A 21,571-nucleotide genomic window follows, 5' to 3' on the forward strand; every position below is an offset into this window, starting at 1 on the left:
GTAGGCACTAAAGGTTAAAGACCTGTTTGACTTTAAAGCGTGACCGTGATCTAATTGGGTTTCTCTGTTTATCTAACACTAATAAATTGATATGACAAGTTTAATGGCTTTTAACGGCCTTTACACAGCAGTGAGACATTTTTAGTCTGTGAACGAGGCGGAAATGAACCAACACCTTTTTAAAGTGTAAATAAACCTATTTTAATGTATCCCAAGAGATTTCCATTTAAAACTGGTTTATTTTTAAGCTATAATTTAATTATTGGTGGTAATAAATTATATGTTTTGCATGGTTTTCTGTGTAAAAAGTGTGTGACGGACGTGACGTGTGAGTTTCGATTTCGTCCTGACTTCCACGGGGCTGTGGAGTAAACAAAGCCGGTGTCATGAAGACAGAGAAGTGAGAAGTAACGGTAAGTTGTGGGTCGTCAGATCCTCGGTGTCTGTCTGTTTCTGGTATCTTTACTGAAACTATGATGGAGTAATCTCAAGAATCAGCAGGAGCAGTGTTCGTAAAAAAAAAAAGTTTAGAGGGGTTTAAAAAATGAAGTTTTTGCTTTGCAGTGGCTGCACATCATACCTGCACATCTTTTATTCAGTTTTGCGGGTCAGTAATGCTAATCTGCACATGTTTTGTGTCTATGGCTGACCTCAAAGCGCTACTTTCACTTTCGATTAAACTAAGTAAACGCGACAGATCCCGTGCTTTGTCTCTCTGGCACCAGAAAGTAGAAAACAAGTGAGTCTCAAGGGGTTTCCAGCTCCTTCCTGGAGATGCATAAGCAGGGGGGCCTGGTTAGGCGGTTGGGGGTTCCAGGTGTTTCACCAGGTGACAGGACAGCTGAAAAACATCGGTTCATTTCCTCAGACCTAAGCACGGAGGAGGGGAGGTGCTGTAGGTGTGGTGTGCCCCTCTCACCAGCCCGGACAGGCCGTCATCATAGTCCAGGACCAGAGGGTGAGTCCACCTGGAGCTCAGCTGGCCTTAAACAGGGGGTCAGGTGGAGGTGAAGGTGTTTGCTGTGGGTTGGACGTTTCTGTGTGGATAATAATAATTTCAGCCATTCAGGGTGCATTAATCTGTGGTACTTTAGCGCCCTCTGTAGGCATTAGAATGAAATGCAACAACAGTAAAATTGCCTCCGCGCTCCCGTTTTTGTCTTGGACTATGATAGAGTAGCTTTGCATGATTCACAGGTCAAAATAGTCTTTCTTTATCTGATCCTGGGTCCTCATGCAGACCCTCAGTTCATCCTCTGAAACAAGCTGTGCAGTGAATATTGTTGTTTTTACTTCAGTTTTATTTAATTTAGTTTGCAGAGTGGGTTTATTTACCAGCACTAGGTGAGAGGAATAAGGGATTTGATTATATGTTATTACAGTGAATCAGGACACTTTAACGCCCAAGTTGAGGCTATAAAATAATTTTAACATCTTTTTTTTAACAGTTCCTGCTGAGTTTAGCAGACTGATGTGCTGCAGATCGATGATCAACAGTGTCATTTAACCGTGAAAATGTCTGAGGTAACTTGAACATTTACTGTTATTTATGTTCTATTAGGTCAGATTTATCCTTTATGTATTCATGCTGTTGGTCCTTCTCTCCCTCTCCCTTGTCCTCAGATGGATTTCCCAGTGGAGGCAACACTACATTTGAAAGAGTTTCAAGATGAGAGAGAAGTGAAGAATATCCTCAGGTTGCATGGCTTTGAGATGCATGATCTAGGAGAAGGTCAGGTGCGTGTAAAGGGTCATTTTTCTAAGCTCAAAGAGGTAAAGGCTAAATTAGAACAGCTTCCCTTATCACAAACCAAGATGTCGCCATCCTCTTCATCCTCACCAACCCCAGTTGCATCTTCTGGAGCCATTCCCAAAAACTACAGTCACAGAGACAAGCCCCCACACGCTGCTCTATCTTCCCCCACCTCCTCCTCATCATCAGCGCCAGGCCCTTCTCGTAGCCATCCAGCCTCTCATGGGTACGCTGCAGGCTCGTCCCCAGACCAGCGTGGTTCCCTCAGGCACGGAGAGAAGACTTTTGTCATTGATGCAGATGTGTTCAAGTATGCTGACCGGTTCAGGGAAAAAGAAATGGACAGCATCCTAATCAGCCATGATGTGAAAATGAAAGCACAGGATTGTGGTGATATGGTCAACATCACTTTAACGGGGGGGAACTCAAAGATAGCACTGAGTAAAGTGCAGAGCCTTATGGTTTCTCTTAGCAATACACTACGCACACAGGAAGTTCCTCTGCAGGACATGTCTGATGATGGCAAAATGCTTTTAACGAAAATTAAGAAAAAAGGAAACGTCGACGGTTCGGTGCTGGTGTGCGAGATGGGCGACAGGCTTCATCTTATTGGCTCATCTCGCGAGAGCTTCTTGTTAAAGCAGAGGTTGCTGGATGGGCGTGACCAGCACGGACGCACGGGGAGAGCCTCAGCTAAAGGCTCCAGAGGAAGGAGCAGCTCCGCTCCACCGACTAATCGCAAGAGCACAGAAACAGCTGCCAACCCTGATACATCGCCCGGTGGAGCCACAGGTTACTCCCCATCGAAGCACCAGGATGATGAACAGAAAGATGCCACAACTGGGCGGGAAGTTGATGCTTTCCACAGTCGGCCAAGAGTGTGGTCTCTGTCCCGTGAAAATAAAGATGCAAAGAGGGTCAATGGTAACCCGAAAGAGAGAGAAAGTAAACCTCCACCTCAGAAGTCATACAAGTTAAAAAACCTTTTAACATTTAATGAGATAAAGAACACATTTAAAAACATAAATAGAAATTTAAAAAAGAAATGAGAGAGAATCTCTCTTGACACAAAACAGAGCACCGCTGCTCTTCTTGTGAGTATTTAAAAGGGTCTAAATGCATGTTTTTTTTTTCTTACTGAGTACCTGTGTGGTGTTACACCACTAATACTGAAACCAGGGCTCAAGCTTGAAAGGAATATGCGTTTGCCTTTTAAGGAAATGCAGCCTGGATCAGTGGTTAGCTTAGCCTAGCATAACGACTGGAGAATGACAATAAACCTGTTTGTTGTTTATTTAATCCAGACAAAACACGTGTTTTGTGGGTAGAATATGTCCTAGCCTGGTGCTGTTTCTGCAAAGAATAATTTGACATTTAAAAAAAACAAAAGATTTAAAATTAATCTACATATTCTGAAAAGAGACAGAAGGTTTTATTTTATTTTTGCAGATGCCACCAGTGTGTCTGACTTGGCTCTGTTAAACTAACAATACTGAAACAGAGCTCATCATTCAAACGTCTAAAAGCATCTGAAACCAGAAGTAATAAAATGTCTGCATAAAGCACGAGACTGTGGACCTCCCCACCACTAAAAAAACACACATCAGTTTCCTGTTTAATAATTACATACAACAACAGAGGAGGTAGAGGTGAGCCCTTCCTTCTTCCCCTTTTCTGAGACTGCTGGTCAATATGTAGTGGATGGAGCCACCCAGTGATTAGTCATTTTAACGAAACAGCTCCATCCTAACTTTTTTGTTATTATCTGAGGAGTTTCAAACCTCACTGTTACTTAAAATTAACTAAATGAATAAATAGTTTGTGTAGTGTTGTGAGCAAACTTTCAAAATGCAAAGAAATGTGAATCAATGTTCTGTTCAAACAAGAAAACAAAAGCTGTTTTCATGTTTAAGGAGCTTAAACCAAAGGACTGTTTCTGTTCATTTTCTGTTGATGATTGAACTGTTTTATTGCTGCTTTTTTTACACTCAGACTTGTTAGATGATGGTGTAATCTGTCAGTCGAAGGTCAGGCCGATGGCCGGGTCAGATCTAGTTATCCTCTGGTGACCCTTGAATGAAGGCGGTCATTTATGCTGTTCAGACTTTGGGAGATTTTCCAGAGGTTCATTTGGATAAAGTCCAGACTGCTTGAATAATGAAGGTTTGTGCCTTAAACCTATCAATGCTGGCAGATACACCACTACCAGTACGCCTATCTTTATAATATCAGCTGTGTAGATGTACCAGTTTATCTCCGTTGTTTACCTTTAACTTTTTTTAATACTTTAAGTGTAAACATTGATTTATTTCTGTTTTGTGGTGCAATATTCTGATTTTGATTCTGACACAACACTCTTCAAAAGTAGATTTTTTAAAACATTTTAAACACTAAAAATAAGCTTTACATAAAAAGGATTACACACTGACATGTGCAGAGGAGGGATAATGGATATACTGGACATGCTTAATATGAAGGGGTAAAAGAGGAAGACCAGGATGTCGTGACGGAGGACATGCAGAGGGTCGGTGTGACAGAGGGGGATGATAAGGACAGGGAGGACAATGAGACTAACTGAAAATACCATGACTCTGTATTTAATAGTTAATGAAACGTTTTTATTGTCAACTCAGTTGACTGACATCTCTTAATCGTTAGTTTTGATGGTCGCACCACCATTGTTTAATATTTTCACACATCAGTATTTGCTCTGGATCATAATGGCTCACTGAAATGCAAAGTATGTGAATGTATAAACCAGTGAATAAAAAACAAGCACTGTGCACATTTTAAGGTTACGCGATGTTTATGAAATGTGATGCATCTGTGTTTTTCTTCTGGATCTTTTAGTGACTGTGTGCTCTGTGCTATCACATTTTCCCTGTAACACCAGTGGAGTCAGAAAAAGATGAGGGGAAGCCAGAGCAGGAAGTGAAAAAGTCTCTGACGTTGATCTGACCTGAGAGAGGAAGTATTGATGAGGATCTAACAGGCTCACTGTAATAACTGAAAGACCAGCTGAGTGTTTGAGTGGATTTTGCTGCCATTTTGTGGTAATAAATTTAGGATTGGACACTTAAAGGAGACTAGAGGATGTCAAGAGGTAGATGAACGCCCTGCAGTAGGTAGGCGTTTTGTTTTTCGGTCAAAAAGTCCCTTTACACGTCTATTTTCCAGTAAGTGTATGTATCAAGTGTAAATCATAAAGACCACACACTGATGACTATGATTATGATTCAAAGGCTGTTTTTTTTACGTAATAATGAAAACACATTAGTATGGTGAGAAATGTCTCCACGCAGCCTCATGTTGTGGTTTCCCTGTTTTGTTATCGGTCTGTTGCTAGGTTCAGTCACACACTGAACATGAAATCAAATACTGACATATTTTTTATTCATCAAGACAGAAAACTTAAAGATAACCACTTTTACTTCAAGGATTAGAGTAGCCACATTACACCAATCCCATCTCAACCTCGAGTTAGTGCTTTACTGAAGCTTTCAGCTGTTTCATAGACTTCATCAAATGACTTTTGTGGGCATTTTTTATCATAAAGACTCCCCCATTCATGCTGACTTAAAGGTTAAGCAAGTTGATTCTTAGCATTAAATCTGAAAACCACAGACAACAGCTTCAGTGTCTGAAAAGTATAGGAGAACGTGAAAAATGCATTCTTTTTATTGACCACCAGGGGGCGACACTTCTAGATGCAAAAAGATTTCCAGTTGCATAGTCTATGGGAAAACAACCCTCAACTTCCTTAATCTGTGACCACAGTACACTTTTTGGATGAATTTTCTGCTGAATTAATTAGGGAAATTAAGTGAATTATGGTCACTAGTGCTTAAAGAGCTACAGTGTTTTTGGCCTGTTTGTGATGCTGGAAAGCTTACATACAAAGTCACAGGGGCTGTAGATGTTGTTTAAATGCTAAAAATAGTCAGTGCTAGTGTTTTGCTAGGTGGTTGCTATACAGTTATGATTAAAATTTTGTGGATATAAATTACATAGTTATTGCTGAGCTACTGACAAGAAATGAAAAAAAAAAACAAAACAGGTATTTTTTTAGCCTGTTGCTAGGTGGTTGCCAGGAAGTGTAATGGTGTCATAATATACAATGCATAATTCAGCACTTGTGGATATAAATTAGATGTTACTGTCATCAAATAAAAATGATATAATGTATTAATTTTTTTTTGTTTCCGGTGCATTAAGACTTTTTAGGTTGTTGCTAAGTGTTCATAGCATGATGTCATCATTATATCTGAAATAGATAAGAACCTTAAGAGGCTAAGATGTACCTGCGCACTGAGTTTGTTAAAGTGCTGAAGGCATAGGAGGAGTTTTTTAAATCCAGTTTGGTGAATTGACTGACTCTTAGTGCTTTTCTACTCTACTTGAGCACTTTATAGAAAGTAAAAGTACTTTATAGACAGAAACAAAGACACAGGTTAGAGATTTTGTGTCATAGCCAGAGTATTAGAGTAAAAAAGAACAATTATCCAGGGCATGGTGACCAATCACAAGTCATTAGCCAGTGAGTGTGTGGATTTACCAACTTGATTCATGGTGTGACTGACTGTGGTCTGACTTCAGGATATGGCATAAAGCCCGCACCCTAAAAACATTTTTCCCAAATATGGTTTCTATCATTTAGAAGTACAAGTAGTTGTTAACACACTGATCAGGGTTCAAAAGTTCCCTTTTCTTGTAAATAGACAGGAAAGTTTAGTTAACCCAGATCATGTGTATAATTCTTCTTGGATAATTGGTTGGGTAAGTGGGGATTGCCAAAATATGTCCATTTCCTAGTGTGCACGTTCTTACTTCCTCTCCTCACATTTTAATCTCTTCCACAAGAGATACAAGCGGAGGAGGCAAGGGAGGACAGGAAATTGAAGTAACAGGCATTTAACAAAATGAGACATCCTTTCCATGATTGTCCTTAAGCACATTTAAAGGACAATATAAAACCAGGCTTCTTCGCCCAGAGGAGTCGCCGCTTGTTGGTCACTGGAAAAAAATGCAGTTTTAAAAAGCACTTCCACACTATATTAGAGCAAAACGTTTATGGTTTTTCATAAAGAGCAGCTTCTTATCCTTATCACAGACTCCATTTATCAAAGAGACAGTACAGGCATGGATTTGGCTCATCATGGCAAAAACAGTCCAACTGAGTCATGCTGTGTCACTTGTCTGTGCTTGGAAAGATAAGTGAGAACTGCAGGAGCATGTTGGAAATGCAGATTGAGTTTAGACTCACTGACTCGGTGCTGAGAGGAATCCAGATATAATCATCTGAATGTATAAGTTCATCCAAATGGGCTAAATGGGCTTCAAGGTTTGAGAATAAATACATTTTTAGACATCTGTTCATCAAGTCTTTGGTCTTACTCTATACTTAGACACATTTAGAGGAAGTGATGTTTTTTCGTCATTTTCTACACATCACCATTTTTATCTGAACATGCTCCTAATAAAGGCTGAAGATATAATTAATCAAAGTCAACTGAAAGCCAAATTCATCATTAACCACTGAGAAAAGGTTGAATATACATATATATATAAATGAGACTGCCACGTTTATAAAGCGAAGCTAATGTGGAAGCGTCTGAAATACCTGCATTATTTCTGATCACCAGCAGGGGGCAATGTTTTAATTTCAAAAGGGAACTCCACTGTATTGATTTCTGTGGAAAATTGACCTAACTGCTCACTTGATTTCAGACCCCAATAAACACTTTCCTGATTAGTTACTGTCCTCAATCTCTACTTTCAAGTCCTATTTAAGAAGAACTGATGCTCTTTTTGTGACTTACAGCCCCATTTAGAGACAAACAGACAATAAAACAGGGAAACGCTTATATGCTGGGAAAGATCTGCCTTTCTAGGCTTCTCAACCAGATTAACCATTCAACTGAGAAATCTACTTTAAGAAACAAAATTAACTTTGATTTATGTCCCTTGTTTGTTCAGTTTAATTTGTGTGTTTTTGCTACATTTTTTGATGTTTTCTTGTCAGATTGTCAGATAACGGATAAAACACCCAGTGCAGTTGCTCCATGGTGCCAAAGAAGCAGCTTAAAGTATCTTAAATAAAAGATCCAGAATACTAATGCTTGTTTTTGTTATTAGATTTGAAACTGGTGCAGTAATAAGCCCCATGACACTAATGCTTAAAGTTGAGTGAGTGTCAAAGTTATTTTAGCTTGAGGTTCTGACTCTTGAAAAGGCTGTAAAATTAATTAGGTTGCAGTTTTTCACAGAGATTTAACACCTTTTGCAGTTGAGAGAATGAAACGGATCAGGCAATGCAAAGAATGCCAACCCCACCCCAGTGTACGCACTACAAGACCCTGAAATTTTCACAGTATGAAGATGAAATTTTGCGTGGCTTAAGTTATTGTAGAAAAAAAATTGATGATTCTGAGGGTGTGAGGTGGGAACGTTTCCTAGATTTGAGATCTTGAGTGATCTTGAAGTTAATAGCTGCTTACCGTATGTTGATAGTGGATAAATCTCGATAATTCTTTTTTTGATTGTCAACCTTTTATCTAAATTTAGCTCTTACTTCATGATCTTTGACTAAAAGCCAAAAATGAGGCAATGTTTAGTCAAAATAGGTTTGGAAATCTGTCTTTGTCAACATTCCTGTAGCTCTGAACTAAATCACCCATACGTACATACTAACATGCTGCTGGAAAACCTTATCTTCACCATCTACAAACTGGAAACTGGTTTGAGAGAAATCTCTGAGGAACATGATGCATTGCTGATGCAGAACTAAGAAAGGAAATGCCACGAGATTAAGACCATTTCTCTACCCCCAAATTAGTAAGGTTAACTGCTCTTGTCTGGCAGCTTCTCAAATGTGAGTTTCTGTTCCTGGAAAGTAAAGATATAAGTAAAAAAAAGCACACATCTACACACATACACACACAGACACACAAAAAGACAAGGCTGAAAGGCAAGCGCGTTAAGCACTGTTTAGTGACAGCTAAGAAATTTGGACGACTTGTGGCAGGAAGACAGAGCCGGAGGAGGATGCAGAAGCGGTTTGAGCTTTTAAAGATAGCCTCCTCCTATTTATATAGGTCCGTGTGAGGGCACAGGCGAGTGACTGACAGCATGACGTGCTGTAGCATGTTACCACAGCAGTGACTTGACTGAACACAGCCTCAAGACCCAACCAAAGATCACGCCACGCCTACAGCGCACTCTCTACACACTACCGGGTCCCAGAAGTCGAGCATACTTCTCTTTCTTCTTCCTTGAGGTGCTTTCTGTTCCCCCGGGTTTGGTCTGTCTTTTATTTTTTTTGTGTCTAGCGAGTTCAAACAGGGATGGCGGAGCTGGAAGGCCTGGAGTTTGGGAAGTCAGACTTTGTGCTCCTGGACGAGGTCACGATGGAGCAGTTTATGGAAAATCTGAAGCTGAGGTAAGGCCTGAGATACAGTTAGAGAGGAGGAAGGGAGGGGAGGAGGAGGGTGGAAGCAGCTGGATGGTAGAGATGCAGAGGGTTATACTTCACGTGTACCGGATGGTATGTGAAGGAAAACAGCTGGGTTTTACTTTGTTTAGCCAGCTATGAAGGGATAAAAAAAATAAAAGATAAATTAAGGTGAATACTGACAGGATTTAACATGTGCAAGTTAAAAAAAAACAAACGGTATAAATTTCATACAACAATACTGATACTAACAGTTTGGCGTGTTGAATTTATAAGCTTGTGGCTAAGAGAGGATGTTACAATAAAACATAAAAGGGGAAAAAAAGACCATGACTCACTTCTACCTCCACGTTCCCGCTCAGCTTCAGTGTAAATGCTTGTGGTTGATCTGTTCACCACCACACCTCGTTCACTGTCAGGGGAAACAAATTACACACATGGCAACAGACCAAACCTAAACAGTTTAATATCCTGATATAACTTTTTTCTGGTTTTGTTTTTATGACCTTTAGCGTGTAAATGCTTTCGGTCCAGACTTTTCTCGCTTCCTCAGAGACCTCTTAGAGGGGCACCGTGTCCTCATTTCAAATTGTGAGAAGTCACACAGCACTTTTTATCCAGGCCGTCGTCATCCTGAAGGATGAGCAGAGGGAGCCAAAACACCAGAATGTCAGACACTGTTAAATGAGACTTAGAGAGAATAATCACACTATATCAGCTGACGTGTGCACAGCTGATGGCTCTAGATGAACATTTTTCACATCACTCTGGCCTAGAGTGTCACCAGAAGCTTGATTAGACTTGTCTGGGGCCAAAGAGCAGCTACCAAACTCATAGACAGGTGACAAATTAAAGGAAAAACCTTTAATGGTTATATCTGGTGCCCAAACACCTTATCAGATTCTTCTTCTTTTTTTTTTTCTTTTGATTTTTCAGTGACCTGCAATTTGGGAATGCTACTAAGTACCATCCAGTCAGTCAGAACACTTTTACTGTATGAGCTGACATGAATAACTTGAACGGGGCATGAATTTTAGACACTGAGGTCTGCAATGGTTGCACTCTCTCGGGGGAAAGAAAGTTTGCATTTCTTGGCTGCATTTGGGAGACACTTTATAAATACTTACAGAAACTACACGATTACTGACACCTCTAAATAAAATGTAATATTAATGTAGTTTACTCAATTAATTTGAACTGCTCATTAGTACATAGATTGATGTATTTGACTGCATTCAAATTTTAAAAATAATTAAGGACTAACACTCATTTACTAATATGTAAAGTAGTTTAACCTATGCTACAGCCATACTAAGGAACATCATGGCTGGGGACTGTGGCACAACCAAAAATAGTGCAATGGTGTGCAGTGAACTTGCAGCCTCGTTGCTTTTTAAATGGTTCTTTGGAAATGAGGACCGGTTTGTGACCACTCGCTGCCAGTTGTTTGAAAGGGACGATCAATTTTAACATAGTTTCAATCCGTCTGTTCCAACACAGATGTGCTACACATAGCTTTTACAGCTACTGCTAATTTCTAACTCTTGTTTGTTGTAGGCAATTCACAAAAAAAAACCCAAACAAAATTTACAACATTCAGTTGCATACATTTCGATACAGTCTGCTATCCGCTTGCAGTTTAATGGGGTCAAGTTCCCAATTACATGCAATCCGTTTGTGATAATACAACAACTGCAACAAATAGTCAAACACTGCAAATATTTTGCTGTCTTTTACAGCTGCTGTCTTCATGCACAGACACAGGATTTAGATCACAATGTCATATGTGCTGGGCAACCTTGTTTTAAAGTAGGTTTACCACTATATAATATATTGTAGGATTATAACCTGAATACAAACACTTTGTAACCAGTTCAGTCAGTCTGAGCTTGTGTGGAGACTTGCTCCCAGCAGGCAATTCAGCCATCACCTTGCAGTTAGAAGTGACCAATCTGGTCACCCAGAGGTTAAGTGTGCAACACCCTGTGCTTGACCCTCTGAGTTGACTTAGGTCTAAGCCACTGGTGAGTTAGACATAACCCCAACCCTGGCCCTAACCAAGAATATCTAATTTTTGCTCTCATTACACTGTTCTGCCAAAGCTTGGCTATCAAGAAACAAATAAAAACTCATTCTAACTGACACAGATTATTATTTTTTAAACGGTTTAGGGTGGTTTTAGTGTTGGAGTTACCACCCATGATGACTTAAACCTCAAAAGGTAAACCTAATTTTTAGCAGCTGTAACAAACAAATTCTCCAAATTATGAAGAAATCACGTTTTTATCTTATTTTCTTAAATAATTTTAAGAAATTTAAAAGATGCTTGTAGTAGTAGAAACAGGTTTCAGCACTTGTCTTGGAAATGCTTTTGGCCACTTTTGTCAGTTGTTTAAAAACACTATTCTAATTTCCAATGACTGTGATGACAACTAGCATGTAAAAACTGCATAATCATCAAATCTGAATGAAAACTGCTTCAAAACTATGCACAAGATAAAGTTTTTCTTCTTGAGCATTATTATTCTATCAACATCTTTGCCGTTATAAAATTATCCAATAGATTTCAAATTCAGGATTCTCTGATAGAGCCACATCTCCCTCTTGTTTCTCTGGTATAGCTAATTATTGCCTGAATACTCAGGTTGGGAAAACTTAACTATAGACGCTTTCAAACTGACCTTAAATACATAAACCATGCACAGATAGTCCACAAACATAAAAATACAGTGGTTTTTTTGTGTAGTGCAGGAGGACATGCAGAGGGTTTGACAGAAGGGGATGAAAGAACTGTTCCTACTACGGTGACCCCAAGTGGTAACAGCCAAAAGAAGAAGCAGTTTTGGTGTCTGACAGTTAGTAGCATGACTAAAATCAGGAGCACGATCGCAGATTGGAGCAGATAAAATGAATTAGATGCAATAAACTACTCATCCATCTATTTTTAATCGCTGAACCCGTTCAGGGCCTGGAGCGCATCTCTGTTGTCACAGTGCCAGAGGCAGGTGTAATGTTATGTTAACAGTCAATCGCAGGACCGATGCAGAGAGACAGATAATGTTTCACACTCCCATTCACACCACTGATCAGGGAGTGGTTAACACTATGGCCTCATTGCAAAAAGATTCCTTGTTTCCTATCTGCTGGCTGGCTTTTCTCTGAAGAGTTTGTGCGTTCTTCCTGTGCCGTTGTGAGTTCTGCCCAGGTACTTAAGCTACTTCTCACATACCAAAAAATAGTTGTTTATTGGTGATTCTAAACTGGCTCTATGGGTGAACAATAAACTAACAAATTACACAACGGTTATAATAAAAGCACGTGCGCAAGTTTTATTATGTTGATGGTCTTTAGGTTAAAGTTTTAGACAATTATGCAAGTGGTCTGAACTTACTTTCATATCCTGGTGGAGCCTGAAACTTAGCCTGATGCAAAGAGCCAGCACAAGCACATTAAATGGAAAACACCATGAAATAAACAGGAATCATTCTTTAAGACAGATTCCAACCTCTGAGTTGAGACACAGCATTTCTGCCACATGTTGAGCAAACACAACACCTACCATCTACAAAGCTACACATGCAACACGACTGTTAGGTCTTATTCATTCTAGCAACCTGTTTAACCTCTGTGGCATGTAGTCTTAACCCCTCCCAGCTCAACAAACCCACAGTCAGATTACCCAAGGCTTGGTGACGCCCTTCGAGCCGCAAGTTTCATTTCCTGCTTTCAGCATGCAGACACTTGTGTCACTTCCTGTCAGCTGTGACATAGTGGTGCGTGATCTTCATTTTCATGTGCATTGTGAAAAAATTAATGGCAAATGCAGCTAACTTGCACCTGCATACCTGTTAACAAAAGAGTGAATAAACGACATAATTCTATCTGACATACAGTCCAGACTGGACCACTACAGTCAAAAGGAAATTGGTAGTTAAATCTACAGTAACTGGAGAAGCAGATACAGATAGAAAATATATGACACTGGCTGAGTCAGAAAAAGTATTGAAGAAAGGGGGCTGGGGTAGAGGCGGGTTGCACAGTGGCTTATTCATGCACAAAGGAGCTTAATACATGCATTTGATTTGCTAACTTGCTGTGTAGAAGGGTATAAGTAGATATGAGCTAGCACTAAGATCAGCTGATCTGTGGTTGATCTTGACTCTATGGCTGAATGCTATGTTTTGTGACTTCTTTTAATCTCAAATGTGCACAGCAGGTCTGCAGGTACTGCATTTGGAAAATCTATATCACAAATCTTTAATAACAGCAGGTGTATGTGATTGCCTTTTGTCTTGTCAGGTTTGAGAAGGGCCGAATCTACACCTACATCGGAGAAGTGGTCGTCTCCGTTAACCCATACAGGCAGATGGACATTTACGGCAAAGATAACATTGAAGCATACCGAGGCCGCGAGCTGTATGAAAACCCTCCTCACCTGTATGCAGTGTCTGATGCTGCCTATAAAGCCATGAAGAGACGGGCCAAAGACACCTGCATTGTCATATCAGGTCAGACTAACCTCACTGCTGTTTACTTTCAATAACCTCATAATAAGCTTGTAATATCTGACTGGTGGGATTTCTGTTCAATGATGAAACCTTCTTTGGTTTCTCTGATTTTATGTTTATTAAATATTTGGAACAATCCGATGAGGAATTAGATCATTTTAACAACTTCAAAGCTACTTAAAGGGAAATTATAGAGAAAACTAAACTTTAGTCAAAATATGAACCCTCTTAAGTATGACTCTGCTTTTCTTCGTTTGTGCCTTGACAAAAATATGGAATTAAAAATGTAAAATTGATTTAGGTGCACCTTGCTAGCACCAGGGTGAACCCCTTTTTGCCTTCAGAACAGACTTAATTTTTCATGACATGGATTCATCAAGGTGCTGGCAGTATTCTTCTAAAACTTTGGTCCATGTTCACATTACATCATCACACAGTTGCTGCAGATCTGTCTGCTGCACATGATGTCATTCACCCATTGCACCACATCTCAAAGGTGATCAAGTGACTGTGGAGCAAATTAGAGTACAGTGAACTCACTTTCATGTCTATAGTAGACATGAAGAGTGAAGTATTGGAATGTGATTAACTGATTAGATACGTTAATGAATAGTTGAACAAATGCGGCTAACAAAGTGGCTAGTGAGTGTAAGTTATCAGGTTGCTATAACTGTTTAGGATTTTTCTATTGTAAAAGTAAATCTTCAACCTAATATGAAAACATTGCACTTAGCACTTAATATCATTGTTAATTCAACAGTTAACATGATAATATGGTGAACATTTAGGTTAAAGCACCATGCTAATGTAACGCAATCTGTACTTACGCCAAACCTTTAATGCGTGGAAATCAGGACTGTTGACCTTGGGCAGTTCACTAGGTGTCGGTGTCATCAATTTCACCCCGATGTTTAACCCAGAATCACAGTTTCTCTAAAAATAGGTTACAAGAAATCAAATGTATCCCAAATACCTGTATCCTGTCAGAGGCTAGTTTCGTAAAGGAGATTGGTAGTAGCTGCTCCACCACAGGAACAATAAGGCTTCCAGCACACAATGGACACCACACTTACTTAGCATAAACACATTTATTTGACACAATTTTAAATAATAAACCCCTTTTTTTGTAGTGTCTTTCCACTCAGTGTCATAAGAAAAATAAAATAAATAAATAAAAACAAATATGTATCCTTTAAGGTCCTTTGGCCAAAAGAAAATCACCTGAGCTCAGGGAAAAGTAAAGTGCATCGTTGGGGCCCTTTGAATTGTTCCTACCGCTCTGTTGGAACGGTGTAGCATCCAATAATAGCATCCAGCAAGCAGCAACGACCATCTATTTGCCAGGACGGTTCGGCAGAGTCATCAGATGAGGACTTCCACAAGGCAGTTCATCCAGTAGGATCCAGGGCACCAAAAGGGCAAACAAACCAGCCTACACACAAGTGTGCAGAAGAATTAACTGAAATGTTCATAAGTCTCAGTACCACTGACTCAGTGTCCATGTCACTAACGGCTTATTTAACAGACTTACCATTATAATAATACAGGTTTGTCAAAAATAAAAATATAACAGAACATAAATGCTGTTAACAATGCTTATTAATGCTGTTCTCTTAGGCATAACATAATAACACTGTAACTGACCTCGTGTCGGCCGCCATTACAGGACATTAGCTAGGCTCACTTAACGGCTAGCTTGCTAACAGTCAGCCAATAACACACGTTATACAATATTTAGCCTCTTTCTTAACAACATGACAGCGGTAGATTTGATACCTCGCTGCAGTATAATAAGGCACAAAACATTTCATACGAACATGAGCTGCACGCTAACTCACCAGAGGAGTTCGTGTAATGGCGAATGCTGTCGGACTCAGCTCCGCTTCACGTTTGTAACTGCTACAAGACTTTTTCCTAACAACATATTAAATCATTAGCTTCACATATAAAGGTTTTTAAAACTATTTACAGCGACTCAAATGTCTACTGTACCCGAATTTCCAGCTCGTAGAGGGCACGAGAGCAGCATGCGCCTCATCGGACGAACGGAAGGAAAAACTCTGTAGCTGGACTAGAGAGTGGCTATGCGCACGGCACAGTGGTGCGTTCAGTGACCACAAATAATCAGAAATCCCATACTCAACCAATGATCTGGGTTACACTCTCCCCCTCTAAAGTGCATGAGTCTCTGCATGCACACTTGACTTAACAGGTGTGTGAAGGAAAGTGCTCTGAGAGAATACAATTGCGAAACTCTGACAAAAAGGAACTGAGAGCCAAAATTAAAGGCTCACCTAACTCATCATAAGTTAGTTTACGAGGTTGGCGTCTCTCTCTCCCAGAACGCCGCAACTCTACTGTCTCTGGCTCTGAACTCTGCTCAGCAGTGTCGCTGCTTTCTTGATTCATTTCAACAGATTCTGTTTGTTCAGGAATGTCAATAACAACCCAACCTGGACCTTCATCAGATGGAATGGGAGATGTGGTCACCTCATTGCTTTCTGAGTGTAACAAAGGCTCAGGTTCAGAAACATGACTGGGTGTTTCTCGTGCGTGTGACTCGTCTTGTGGCTCTGCACGGGGCAACCTAGAATGCACATCCCCAGTGGACAGCTGAGGTGTGATAACCTGCCTTTCAGTCTGGATAAAAGGACCTCTGGTTATTATTTCTGGAACCGCAAAAGCTGGATACACTTCGTCCTCATCACTGTATACCTCATCTTCCTGACCATCAGGGTTATCAGAAGATTGTACTTCTCTTTCGGCTTTGTTTCTCAGTTTCTTCCCTTTAGAGGACCCATGAGATCTGCTCCCTGCTATTTCTTCCACAGGTAAGAACCCACACGGTAGAAGGAGATCCCTGTGTAAGGTGCGTTTTGGTCCGTCTCCCAACTCGGGTTCCACAACATAGACAGGGCCATCATTGATTCGTTTAACCACAACATGTACTTTCTGTTCCCACCTGTCTGAGATTTTGTGTTTACCTCTGATACTCATGTTCCTAACCAAAACCCTGTCACCTGCACAGAGCTCGGCCACTCTAATCCTCTTGTCAAACCTAACTTTATTCCTTTCTCCGATCTTCTGGGAGTTTTTTGCAGCTAGGGTGTAGCTCTCCTCCAGACGTTGACGAAGGTTGTTCACATACTCTGAATGAGACTTATGGTTGGCATTTCCAGGTTGGATACCTAAGACTAAATCAATGGGTAGTCGGGGTTGTCTGCCAAACATCAGTTCATAAGGAGAGAAACCAGTTGTGTCGTTCCTCGTGCAGTTATACGCATGAACTAAGGGTTTAACAAAGTCCCTCCAGTGAGATTTGTCTTCCTCTTCCAACGTACCCAACATATCAAGAAGTGTCCGGTTAAACCTTTCCACCGGGTTTCCGCGAGGATGATAAGGTGTAGTGCGGATTTTGTCTGCTCCTATCAACGCACATAGCTCTTTGATTGTGTGAGATTCAAAGTCTCTACCCTGATCACTGAGTAGACGACTGGGAAACCCATAATGAACTATGAAGTTCTCCCACAGAGCTTTTGCAATGGTCCTGGACTTCTGATCTTTAGTTGGCACTGCCACAGCAAACTTCGTAAAATGGTCAGTGATAACTAATATGTTCCGGGTGTCTCTGTTGTCTGGCTCAACTGACAAATAGTCCATACAGACGAGTTCAAGCGGGTAAGTTGCTATAATATTTTCAAGAGGCGCTGCCTTCTGAGGCACTGCTTTCCTCCTGACACAGCGTGGACACTGTCTGCACTTCTCTTCTACAGACTTTGTCATCATTGGCCAATAGAATCTGGAACGGGCAAGATGCAGTGCTCGTTCAAAACCAAGATGACCAACTTCATCATGCACTCCACGCAACGCTTTCCCTCTGAACTGTTCAGGTAGGACTAACTGCCATACAGTGTTGTCTCTATTTGTCCATTTCCTGTACAATACTCCATCTCTCATTTCGAGTCTTCTCCACTCCTTGAGAAGGAGCCTAACATCAGGAACTTCAAGGTTTGTTTCTCTGAAGCTGGGCTTTTGAGCTCTTTCAACGAAGGTAATGACACGTGAGACAACCGGGTCATCCCTCTGAGCTTTATACCAGTCAGAGCTTGTCATAGATGGTAATGTGTCTTCTCCAAATACATCCGCAACTGTTGAGGGATCAACAGCAAGAGACTCTACAGCCAAAGGTTGTTCTAGATTTGAACAGTGCTCGATCTTTGACACCACAAGATGGCGTTGACATAAGGCAGATACCACCTCGTGACTCATCTCGTTGCTCACCTCTAGAAGACGGTTTTTCATGTCATCAACTCTCTCCCTTTCTTTGATGAAATCCTCATCTTCAAAAGGAGGAGCTTGTGGTCGTCGGGACAGCCCGTCTGCATCGCGATTGGCATGACCGGCCCTGTACTTAACGGTGAACTGATAAGTAGACAGCGCAGCTAACCAGCGATGACCAGCAGCATCTAACTTTGCAGATGTCAGTACATACGTGAGAGGATTGTTATCCGTCACAATGGTGAAGTTAGCGCCATAAAGGTAGCTGTTAAACTTCTCACAAACTGCCCACTTCAAAGCTAGAAATTCAAGCTTGTGAGTGGGATAGTTTCTCTCACTTTTGGAAAGTCCTCTGCTTGCATAAGCCACAGCTCTCAGCTTCCCGTCCTGCTCTTGGTAGAGCGCTGCACCCAAGCCTTCACGACTGGCATCAGTGTGCAGGACATATGGTAGCTGTGGGTTGGCAAAAGCAAGGACAGGTGCCGATGTCAGTCTCTCAATCAAAGTCTTAAACGCATTTTCACATTCAGGTGTCCACTCCTCTCCAAAAGGTAAGTTAATGTTTGATGGTTGTTTGAAATGTTCTCCAAGATACACTTTACCCCTCTTTTTGGGTGAGTAGTAACCAGCCGTGAGACTATTTAAAGGCTTTGCGATCTTTGAGTATCCATCAATGAATCTCCGGTAATAACCGGCAAAGCCTAGGAAACATTTTAACTCTCTCTTGTTTGTAGGACGAGGCCATGTTTTCAAAGCTGAGATCTTATCAGGATCTGTGTGAACTCCTTGGGCATCAACCACATGGCCAAGGTACTTCACCGAGGGCCTAAAGAAATGACATTTTTCTGGGGACAGCTTCAACCCAAAGTCCCTCAACCGGTTCAGCACCCTCATGAGTCTCACCTCATGTTCCTCCAGGGTGTCTGAAAACACAATCAGATCATCCAAAAACACAAGTACCTCACTCAAGTTCAAATCCCCAACACACTTCTCCATCAGTCGTTGAAACGTACTTGGGGCATTTGTAACGCCCTGGGGCAGGCGATTAAACTCATAAAACCCAAGAGGACAGACAAAAGCAGTTTTAGCTTTATCTTCCTCGGCCATCTCAACCTGATAATAGCCTGATTTGAGGTCCATGACCGAGAACCACTTGGCACCACTAAGGGCCGTGAAGGTCTCCTCAATGTTTGGGAGGGCATAAGCATCCCTAATGGTCCGTGCGTTCAACTTGCGGTAATCAACGCACAACCTGATTGAACCATCCTTTTTACGCACAACTACTATTGGAGATGCGTAGGGGCTCTCTGACTCCCTAATAACCCCTGCATTAAGCAGTTCTTTGAGGTGTTGCTTGACAGCTTCTCTGTCACTTGGATGGATGGGCCTCGACCGTTCCTTAAACGGCGTGTCATCGTTCAGCCGAATGTGGTGTTTTACCACAGTGGTGTGACCATAAGACAGATCATCAACCGCAAACACTTCTGAAATAGACTTGAGCTTGGTGGTGATGCGCTCTTTCCATTCTTCAGAGATGGGTGACTCATCAAGATTAAACTTAAGCTTCTCTCCATCAAACTTGTCATGAGAAGAAGCATTTGAAACAGGCACCAGGGGTGAAATGTGCTGGGCTACACATACCTGGGCAACTGTACTTCCTGGTTGCAATACAATACTATGCCCACTCAAGTTCTGCAAGACGACTGGAACCTTACTCTTAGCTTTGTAAGGGATGTCTATCAAAGCAGTTTCAAGAAATAAACCACCAGGTAACTTGTCGTGTTCATTTGGTTCAAGGACGAAACTTACGTTAGGAGTGTTCTTTCTCAGCCTAACATCGCCCATTAAACAGCACTTGTGGTTGGCAGGGATGGTGACTGGTACTTTCCCGTGCAACCTCACTGGGTGTATATGGCAATCATCCATTTGTTTAGCCAAGTGCTGGAGAACCAGTGCTACATCTCTGGAACACAGTCTGTGAAGGAAATCTGGACCGTCACGTTCAGATAACTTATCATGGAGTCTTAACAGTGCATTGGTACCAATCAAAACTGGTATTCTGCTGTTAAAATGGCACTCAGGCACAACAAGAGCCAAAACAACCAACTCTTCCTCTTTGCCTGTAATGTTGTGAGGAAAAGTGATGTGGGTCTCAACATAACCAAGGTAGGGAACGTGCTGTCCACCTGCACCCTCAATCTCAAGCAATGCTTGAATGGGCTGAATGGGGAGATGTGCCAGCTTATCCTTGTGAAATGATTCGGAGATTGTAGTGACTTGTGAACCACTATCCATGATAGAGTTGCATTGCACACCCTCAACCAAAACAGAAGCTGAACAACGAGGACCTATCAGACCGGGTGGCAAGCAGGATTGGGAACTGAAATCTTGAACCGTTGTCTGGGTCTTTATTTTGCTCTGAACACCAATTCTTTGGTCACTTGAGGCGGGACTAATGCTGGTCTCAGCTCCTGGACGTCCCACAGCAGGAGCCGCTACAAGTTTAAAGCAAAAGGCTCAGTAACCTGTTGGGCTTGGAACCTTCCTTGCTTTTCCTTTAACTCAGCATTCTTCTGGCGGACTAGTGCCTGGTTGGGTTCATTTGGGCATCGAGCGGCAATGTGGTTATCTTCACCACATCTAAAGCAGAACCATGCCTTTGGCATAGAGGGAACCTTAACTGGTCTCCTGGCACTGCTATTTCTTGCCGCAAGGAAGTCTTTGCCACTATTATTCTCTTTAGGACATTTTTGGTTCTGAGTGAGCTCTCTGAGTTGTTTAGACAACTCATCTATTTTACTTTCAAGTTTAACAGTTTCTTCTTGTCTCTGTTTTAACGCTGCACTAAGCTCACTGTCAAAAGGAGAATTCTTGGACCTTTGACTCAGTTTCTCTACCTGCTTTGAAAGCTCATCCATTCTCCTCTCAAGCTTAGATGCTTCGCTCTGCTTTGCAGTCTGTGTTGGAACGGGCTCATCATCATAGGAGGGTACATCAAAAATGGAGTGGGCATGTACAGCTGCTTTTGTAGCACCCAGATGTTTTTTCATCCTGTCTAGCTTTGCAGATCTACGACCTTCCTCGGTCCTCAACATAAGGAGTAGATCTGGGAATGTTGGTGGACTGTTCTTTTTGTTTTCTAGTTGGAGAGCTATAATGAGACTCTGGTCCCAGCAGCCTCTAATAAACTGTCTGAGTAGGTGTTCGCTCAAACTTTCGACAGAGACTCCCCCTCTAGAAATAGCTCGAGTAAGGAGGCTATGGAGTCTGTTCAAATATGCTGAGGGCTTTTCTCCGCTATTCTGGTTGGAGCTGATAAAGGTTGCAAATAACTCTTCTCCGTCCTCTACAACACTGAAAGCGGAATCGAGCTGCCTAACATAAGCCCTGGGTGGTGAACTCACACCAAGCAACTTAACAACATCGGCTGCTGGACTTAGCAAACTTTCAAGTATTTTCCTAACCTTTTGCACATCACTAAGAGAGCAATCACTGACAAGAAGGTCCACTTGTGTGCGCCATGTTTCATAGTCTACCTCACCATTGGGCCTAGGAGCACGGCCAGAAAAGGTGCGCAGTCTG

General features: G+C 41.5%; 2 protein-coding genes across 3 annotated transcripts in view; both read left to right on the forward strand.

Annotated features, from left to right (window-relative positions):
- Window positions 1-343: 343 nt before the first annotated feature.
- On the forward strand, window positions 344-4,551 carry rbm43 (RNA binding motif protein 43). 2 transcript variants are annotated; one of them, XM_004569196.3, is made up of 4 exons: window positions 359-413; window positions 869-958; window positions 1,449-1,524; window positions 1,624-4,551. In XM_004569196.3, exons 3-4 carry the CDS (start codon window positions 1,516-1,518, stop codon window positions 2,800-2,802), a joined length of 1,188 nt encoding a protein of 395 aa, XP_004569253.2. In that variant the 5' UTR covers window positions 359-413; window positions 869-958; window positions 1,449-1,515; the 3' UTR covers window positions 2,803-4,551. The 2 variants fall into 2 exon arrangements, with proteins under 2 accessions (XP_004569252.2, XP_004569253.2); XM_004569195.3 differs by lacking the exon at window positions 869-958 and having other exon boundaries at window positions 344-413.
- Window positions 4,552-4,677: 126 nt separating this feature from the next.
- Window positions 4,678-21,571, forward strand: part of myo1g (myosin IG) — an 82,256-nt gene continuing 65,362 nt past the window's right edge. The window contains exons 1-3 of the mRNA XM_004569192.4: window positions 4,678-4,878; window positions 9,082-9,191; window positions 13,503-13,711. Coding sequence (XP_004569249.1) covers window positions 9,097-9,191; window positions 13,503-13,711 — 304 coding nt within the window. The 5' untranslated portion in view covers window positions 4,678-4,878; window positions 9,082-9,096. The remainder of the gene's footprint in view (window positions 4,879-9,081; window positions 9,192-13,502; window positions 13,712-21,571) is intronic.

This window comes from Maylandia zebra, linkage group LG22, assembly GCF_041146795.1.
Source record: "Maylandia zebra isolate NMK-2024a linkage group LG22, Mzebra_GT3a, whole genome shotgun sequence".
NCBI lineage: Eukaryota > Metazoa > Chordata > Actinopteri > Cichliformes > Cichlidae > Maylandia > Maylandia zebra.